Raw genomic sequence first — 8,142 nt, 5'->3', positions numbered from 1 at the left:
GGATAAGACTACAGAATAATTAGAAGGGTATATTCAAATATTCTATGCTGCAGTCTGGTGGATTGGACTAATTTCTGATAAATTTGCTAGTGCTGACGTGTATATTGTAGAAATATTTCCATTTTGATGCAGCCATATAATTATAAAATTTTGGGTATAATAAATTCCACACTCCATTTGTGGTTATCAAATATAATAGTGTTATTTTTAAGATTACCATACAAGGGTACAGGGATGTCATCCAACAGATTTCATCAAAGACTTAAATGCATCATAACTTTAATTTGGTTGCATCCTTTAATATTTCTGAAAAAGGTAGAACAACTCTTTACCTACACATTACCGATCGTGTCAAAAAGCAAACCTTACAAAAACAAGGCACAAGTTCAAAGAACAATTATTCAAGGCAAGGTTTTAGCCTCAGTGACAGCAGAGCAGCTCAGTATGTGGTAGTAAAGGTAAGGGATAGAAGGTAAACACAAACATGTCAGAGTGGGTGCAAGTACTCCAACCAGAATGAGAATGAAAGCAAGTGCCTTGCTGCAAATAGCATTCAATACCACAATCTGAAATAAATGCAACTGGCTTTCTAACATTTCATTCAATGCCCCGGATGTATTTTATAAGAGCATTTTAGGGTAGCGTCTGCCATCAACTGTCTTTTTATATATTATTTTCACATGCATCTTCATGTGTCAAGTGGCTCTGTAACCATACAGTAGTTGTATACCCTCAATACTGCCAAAGTCCATACTAATAAGATTTAAAAAAGAAAAAGTGTTTACATGTATTTCAGAAAAGGCACCACAATCATAAATACCGAGCAGCTCAACATCAATCAGAGCCCTTGAAAAGATTTTTTAAAGCAGGCCAAAACTGATATGCTTTTAAGGGATCAAAAGCAGTTTCAAGGCGACTCTTACAGATGCGGTCTTTGATACACATGAAAAAAAGTGTTAAATGCCAATTTATAGTGTCATTTAAACCAAGCAGCAACATGTCACTTTAAACCACACCCAGAGTCAAACTTGATTTAGGATCCCCAATTCAGTTTGGCTTATGTTCTGACCCAGAAACACTGTTAGAATTACTCAAAGGTTTGAACAAGTTCACTCTCCACATCTTACAACAATTGTTCTAAAAAGCTGGAATAGCCAAGCAGGTTCAGCAAGTTGGACAGATAAGTTAGGACAAAAAAAGACTAAGTGATGTTTTTCTGGCTGACGGCACATCACTCTTAACACCCTTGAAGTCTTTTCCCTAAGTGAAGGGCGAAGATTTTTTTTTTTTTTTTTCCTCTTTCCTTCAAACGCATACTCCATTCCACAACCATTGTTCATAAATATGGTAGTCCTTCTCCAGGTCCAACATGATAAGCCTAAATCACAAGTCACCTACCATAGAAGAGCTTGGCAATCTGACAGCATACTGCCTATTTTGGGTTGATCTGTGACAAGCAAGATTGATCTTCCAAGGACCCAGCAATTCTCTCCCTTATGACTTTAGGCTGATTTACCAGAGGGCGCCGGAACAGCAAGATGTGCGGCTCTGGAAGAGGAAGTTACACAATATGTAAGCAGAGATGATGATGATGATAATAATTGTTGTGATGCTTTGAGAAACCTGACTCTAGTGACTCATATTCCATTATTTCTTAATGTACCAAAATTGCAAGGTTCACCACTCTTTGGGGTCTGCAGTGGTGTCAGCAACCCACCCACCCAACAGTGCACCACCTCTTCAAAAAGGATGCAGTTTAACCCATTTTCACATCAAATCTCAACATCAGACTTTGCTTCTCTTATCTTCTGCCTAAAAAGATAAAGGGGAGGTATTCCCCTCATTGGCAAATTGTACTATTTAATTGCTAAGAGGGGCAAAATATGGGAAAAAAGGGGGGGCTTCAACTTTCAATTAACTAAACCACTACAGTGGACAAGTTCAGTTAAATGCGAATTGGTGACATCACTTGTCAACATTGTGTCATGTGCCTGTAAGTTTCAGCTTGTGGTCAAGCACCCTTTTTTGTTTAAATACAGATCTACCACATGACAACTGTAAAACAGATCAGTTACTTATAGAGTTAACGTGCCCTGCAGTCAAATAATATCTGGCACAGAAGCCATTTTATACACATGTGTCTCAAATATCTAGACTTCATAATACTTTTGATGAACGTCAACATCTAGATCAGATCCCGCTTTCACACTTGATAACCAAAGCCTTATGGCTGTTCATTTATTACAGCACTGTACTTTTGTAAAAAAACAAGTCATTTTAGATAAGCCTATTTTCCATTCAGTGGCCCCATCAGGTTATAGTCTCATCTATTATTGGCATGATAATAATGGGAGACCATGGAAACAATATTTAACAGAAAGCGATCAAATGACATGTATCACTGCTTTGTTTACTTACGTTACTGGTATAGATTTTCAGATCAGTTGAATACATTATCCATAGAATCAAGATAAACTACCTGGCTGGTGGATCATGTAATGCACCCATCCTTGGCTCTGCTGGACTCCCAGGTTCCTCCACTCGGTCTCCGACATCAAGTGGGTCTTGGGTACACGCTTTGCAATGTCTTTGGGTAGCATGACATGCCTGTAGAAAATAAGGTTGGACATTACGCAAAATATTAGCTAATATACCAACGCAAAGTGATTAGTTTCTGTACAAAGCCACGTTGCTAAAAATCGTTTTATATGATAAGGTTGACACACTGACAAAACTAAATTGTATGTTGGATAAACAGCCATACACACCTGTACTCGTATTTGTCATCGTCATATTTATCAGAGTAGTAGATCTGTTTGTGAGACATGACGGGGACCTGGTGGAGAGATTTAACATTAGTCAACATTCAGAATCAGCAATAAGGCAGACAAATGTTTAGGGGGACAACGTGGCACCAGGTTTCCGTTTGGTTTCCATCGCTAAGCGAGTGCAGCTAACAGTAAGCTAACGTTGCTCAAGTTAGCTGAGAACAAGCGTTATCTCTGACAACTTACGTGAACGACTTAGTTATGTTTCTGCTATTGTGTGGCGATAACAACGAGGCTTCAAAGTTACCTTATATGATTGCCAAAGTAGCCTGATCAGAAAAAGTTACTAATTCCAGTTTTTTGACGTCCAAAAGTTGTAAGATGTTGACCCCTCTTTGTTTCCCTCTCGAATGTTTGCTAGCCCGCTTTTCACCGTTCAAATAGACCTAGTCTCATCCCATTGGTCAATCCATCCAAATAGCCACCTTGCCATTGGTCTGTCCAGTCTGTCGCAGTAAATCTTCGTAATCGCTACAGGGCTTCGTGATTGGTCAACCTGGTAGAAAAATATATGTGCCATGCCAAAGATCCTTCTGTATTAAGAGAAATAACTAAAGGATATAAAACAGAACCCCAACGTGACATGTCATTGTTTATGGATGTATTTGGATACGTATATATACCATTGAGTATGTATGAATTATAAGAACTGTTATTATTATAATTCTTTGACAGTTTAATTCAAGCAAAGACACAGAAGACCTCTATTTTTTAATGATCTGCCTACGAACAATACAACGAGAGGCCATACTTTCATTTACGGGTAGTTTTACATTGTGGTTTTATTACCATTCTTTTACTTATAAAAAGGATCTGAGTCCCATTTTCACCACTGCAATCTACAGCCTACCGTATTTATCTGGAACTACAGGCTCAATTATTTTTAATGGCGTGTGTTTGTGTGGGTTCTTGTTTCAGATATGCAGATGTGTTAAAGAAAATGTCTCTATAACAAAACAGTTTACACACTCTAAATTTAAAAAGAGCCAGATGATACAATCGATGTCCACACTGGAGCAACCGGAGTAGAGGGGTTCTCCACCCTGGTAAGTCCCGCAGTTCAAATATAGCTTTGCAGACGTGTCAGTGTGCGGCTGGTCCTGTTAGCCTCTCCCTTTTGTATATATATCTATATATATATACATGTTCACCCATGCATCTTAAGGGACGGTTCACACATGACGTTGTATTATTAAAAGGATCAGTATCACCAGCTACTTTCACCTGCAGGCGTCAATCAAGCAGGGCTGTGCCTCGTTTTCCTGACACGACACTTTTATCTGATTGGTCCAGCCGTGATTCAGGGGCGGGAGATCCTTCTCTTCTGCTGAAACCCTATTGGACGAACGGCGTCTTGGTTGACGTGACGCAGCGTGGAATTCCCAAAGTTCCCAAGTTCACGGGAGGAGAAGAGCGTTGTCCATACTAAAAAACAAAACGTTTTGAAGGGAAAAACAGCGAGCGACTGAGGTGTAAACTAATTGGGTAAATAAAACGTCTTATTTGTGTTAAATTTGGTAGAGTCGAGCTGGTGTAGGTGCTGGCGAACAGCTGGGCCTGAGTGAGAACGCGGAAGAGTGGGAGTGGGAATATTAAGCCTACCGTCCTTTGTTTACCATTATGAGTGAACCCTGAATTTAGTTGCTACAACAGTTATAGTCCCTTAATGTTTGTTTGTTATATTTGCTAAACAGAAGCTTGGGGCATAGTGTTGTCGACACGTGAGTATCAACCGTTGTTTGTTTGGATCCTGCTCGTGTTGGTGGTTTGACCATTTTTTTGTAATTTAACTGGCACGCGGATTGACTGGATGCATGAATCTGAATGAAAAGTTGGCTGGGAAAAGCCGCGGTGATGAAAACAATCAGGAGATTCCTGTTTCTTCTGGCTGAACCCGTTCAAAAAAAACAACAACTGCGCAGCAGTATGGATGCCAACACACCGTTACATAACTTGTATTAACGACAATCTGGCGTTTATCTCGTGTCTGTGGTAAATTAGGTCCCAAACTGTAACGTTATTGCATAAGTGTCCTCTTGAACTAGAACTCACCATCAAAATATTGCCGAAAATGAGACATAGTTTTTCATTCTGTGTTTACTTCATGTTCGAACTGCGCATATGGTTGTTGGCAATTAGCCTACTTATATCAATACGATGTAATCAAATTGGAGTCCGATTATTACATCTAGATAATCCAGTTAACTCCCACAAGGCATGTTGCGTGTGCACCAGGCATGATCAACGAATATGTGTTGTTTCTGTCGTCGTCTGCAGAAAATTATAAAGCTGAGTCTGCACCGTGCTGTGCCAAATTGAGCCTGAAGAGGGCGATGTCTGACAACAGTAACAGCACAGGCAGCAGCAGTGGCTCCTCAACCAACAGCTGGACCCTCCTCTCCCCCGAGGTATGACCATAGACAGTATAAAATGGGGTGGGTATGACAAAGACCCAGCTCAGGGAAACTGAAACTTGAAGCTCTGTGTGTGCCTGGATATAATTTGGATGATAGTTGTTTTCCTTGCACATGAATACAAGTTCATTTTAAATATAGCAGGTTTGTACCTGCACCCCGCTTCCCATAGTTATAAAATTGTGGGAAACGTATTTTAACTCTATCTGCAAGTATTTGTACATGGCTGCCTGTGTTAAAACCCCTGCATTCAGTACTTAAACATATATCATGTAAAAAGCAGAAGATCCTCCTTAGATACCAATATATATATATATATATATATATATATATATATATATATATATATATATATATTTCCAGTTTATTAGGCACACCCAACTAAAACCAATGTAATACAACAGGCCTTGAATACGTCATGCCTTTATGAAGGTTATGGTGAAGGTTGTAGGAGTGTGTAGTATGTAGTGCTGTTGCAATGTGTTGCATTATACTGAGAGGCAATCTTTTGCTTACCTCATTTACATCATTGAGAGTAGACTTAATTTGACAATTGAATACCAGCGTATGTATCACAATGTATGTTTAGGAATAGAGTCTGTGTCTATGTCAACATGTATACAATCACATTTGACAATAATGGAGGTTAAATGTAAGTCTAACTCTAATTTGTAGCTGCTATTATCAAGCATGTCAGAAATCATTATGGGCGAATGCCAACTCAGCATGTACGTTCCCATGATTCCCATGATTTTATTACACTGACAGTTGATAAACAAGAAATAGTGCTGTGTTTGCCAGCCCAGGTTTGTGTGCATGTGTATGCATGCCAGTCATGTTTGTTGAAATGTCAAGGGCAGTGTTACTGACAAGAGAACTATAGGTGTTAATGTAAATACCAGCAGGAAGCTTGATCTCCCTGGATCTTCTGACTCCACAGGAAGCTGCTGTTGAGAATGTCGGGCCAGTAGATGACGGCACTGAGAGCCTGGGTGACGTCCCAAGTCTCTCTGAGGATGTGACAGGTATTGACAAGTCAAGATCTGCGGCTGCTGGATTGGGTTGTGGCATTAATCAATAATTAAGGCCAAAAAGATTGCTTTTAAACATATTCTTTATTTTCATATTTTAGTTTTGACATTGTGTGAATGATGTTTCAGGAGCTGCTGCAAGTGACATTCCAGTAGAAACGGTCTTGTCTGAAGAAGGCCATCAGGTTGGTGAACGATGCAATAATCCAGTCAGGGCAAAATCTCCCTACAGCATATTTACATTGTTATAACCAGCTATTGGAAATGTATAGTGTGTCTAATCTCTTGTAGATGTTGTGTTTTCTCTTTTTGTACTTCCTTATACAGTATGTATTTACTTATGGCCCACACTTAGATTATGTTATGATATTTACTTCCACCATAGGTACAGTTGAGTTTGACAGAACACTTTACAGATCTAGAACATCAACTTCATACACCCACCTTTATTGCCAGTACCTCAGAATCAAGAAGCTCCTTCTACAATTAGCATTTTGCACCTACATTTAAGAACCAGAAAGACTGAAATGTCTCATACAAGTTGTAGAGATACACTGAAAGTAGCCTCAGTAGAGTGTGATGTGTTTTCAGTAAGGTGACTGGAAAAGGTGACTGGAAATCTAAATATAATTTTAGAAGTTAAGACCTGTTGTTTTCAAAACGCCACTCTGGGCAGCATAGGAAGTCATTAAATAAAAGAAGTGTTGTTCACAATACAGACAAATGGGAAAATGGATGCATTAAAAGAACAAAATCATAGAAACATTATCACAAAATAACACATTGATTGCAGTGAAGGTCACAAAAGATGATATCACAGAAAACTTTTTCTGCCCTTATTTCTAGGTTTGTCAAGAGACCTCTCCAGAGTCCAGTGAGGGACCCATCCCATCTAGTCCAACCATGATTAGTCCTCTTCCGCCCAATCTTCTTGATCCTCCAGACCTCGACCTGGAGAGTCAGCCTCCAGTCATCCATGACATTGTAACCACCTCCCCCAGTGACAACGAGCACCTAGGAGCCACACCCTTTGTCACCAACATTGATATGGAGGCTCCACTCGATATTCCTGATGCCGAACTCCTGCCAGTGGAGCCCGAGGAGTCCTGCTCCACTCATCCCCTGACTGAGATCCCTGTCTTTACAGAACAAGTGCTTGACACGCCTGCTGATACCGGGGTGGTTCTTGCTAGCCGTACTGGGGAGAGTCCTGTCTTCACTGCTGAACCTGAGGTCAGCAACCCCACAGAGACCCTTATAGCCACTGATCCTCCCCCTCATGTTGAAGCTGATGTCAGCTTTGTTCCAGAGAGTACAGAGTCGCTAAGCCAAGTCCCAGAGAGCCTGGTCACAGAAAGCCCAATCCGTGATAGTCCTGCACCAGAGACCGTTGGTTTAGTAGAGGGGGAGGCAGCTGGGAAAAAGGAGGAGATGGAGCCATCTAAGGAAATGACCCAGGATGGGAGAGAAGAAGAAGAAGGAGAAGAAGAAGGAGGTATATGGGATCAGTCTAAAAGGAATATTTATGATAAATCAGGCAGTGGAATAGAGTGATCTTTATTTTGGAGTAGATAATTTAGAGGAAGTCAGTTCTCAAACTAGGGACTGTTGTTAGGGATTCCTTTTATTATTATTATTTATAAATGAAACAATGAGAGACAAATGAAGTCAAACAAGGCTGGTTACTGCTGCTCTAATAGATACCACAATACGATCACACTGATTTCTTCTACATTTATATATACATTCCTTTAAGCAGGCTAAACATCTACCTTCTGTCCGCTGCCCCTAGAGACAGCCTTGTTCATTTTACTGTACACCCGTGGAAGTTTAGACTTAGACTTCTCTTTATTGATCCTTTTGGGATGA

At 40.1% G+C, this 8,142-nt stretch overlaps 2 protein-coding genes across 5 annotated transcripts in view; one reads left to right on the top strand and one right to left on the bottom strand.

Moving 5' to 3' along the window:
• Positions 1-666: 666 nt before the first annotated feature.
• Positions 667-3,237, bottom strand: LOC116701698 (cyclin-dependent kinases regulatory subunit 1). Its single transcript, XM_032535567.1, has 4 exons — positions 3,076-3,237; positions 2,769-2,836; positions 2,480-2,607; positions 667-1,548 (listed from the first exon to the last, which is right to left on the bottom strand). Exons 2-4 carry the CDS (start codon positions 2,825-2,827, stop codon positions 1,433-1,435), a joined length of 303 nt encoding a protein of 100 aa, XP_032391458.1. The 5' UTR covers positions 2,828-2,836; positions 3,076-3,237; the 3' UTR covers positions 667-1,432.
• A 618-nt stretch (positions 3,238-3,855) lies between these two features.
• Positions 3,856-8,142, top strand: part of pbxip1a (pre-B-cell leukemia homeobox interacting protein 1a) — a 9,625-nt gene continuing 5,338 nt past the window's right edge. For 2 of the 4 annotated variants that reach the window (XM_032535467.1, XM_032535464.1), the window contains exons 1-5: positions 4,157-4,313; positions 5,106-5,236; positions 6,183-6,267; positions 6,403-6,458; positions 7,120-7,768. In XM_032535467.1, coding sequence (XP_032391358.1) covers positions 5,162-5,236; positions 6,183-6,267; positions 6,403-6,458; positions 7,120-7,768 — 865 coding nt within the window. In that variant the 5' untranslated portion in view covers positions 4,157-4,313; positions 5,106-5,161. Of the gene's footprint in view, positions 3,875-4,156; positions 4,314-4,522; positions 4,550-5,105; positions 5,237-6,182; positions 6,268-6,402; positions 6,459-7,119; positions 7,769-8,142 lie in introns of those variants that run through there. The other 2 variants (XM_032535465.1, XM_032535466.1) reach the window with 2 other exon arrangements.

Source organism: Etheostoma spectabile, chromosome 14 (genome assembly GCF_008692095.1).
Source record: "Etheostoma spectabile isolate EspeVRDwgs_2016 chromosome 14, UIUC_Espe_1.0, whole genome shotgun sequence".
NCBI classification, from domain to species: Eukaryota; Metazoa; Chordata; class Actinopteri; order Perciformes; family Percidae; genus Etheostoma; species Etheostoma spectabile.
This window is presented reverse-complemented; position numbering and strand designations above follow the sequence as displayed.

Bases quoted from the DNA above. Each gene is read 5' to 3' on its own strand.
- LOC116701698 (XM_032535567.1), bottom strand. From the start codon at position 2,827: ATGTCTCACAAACAGATCTACTACTCTGATAAATATGACGATGACAAA. The intron at 2,608-2,768 runs GTGTGTATGGCT...TATTTTCTACAG, and splicing joins GATGACAAATACGAGTACAG to GCATGTCATGCTACCCAAAG. The intron at 1,549-2,479 runs GTAGTTTATCTT...TTCCTCTTCCAG, and splicing joins TTACATGATCCACCAGCCAG to AGCCGCACATCTTGCTGTTC.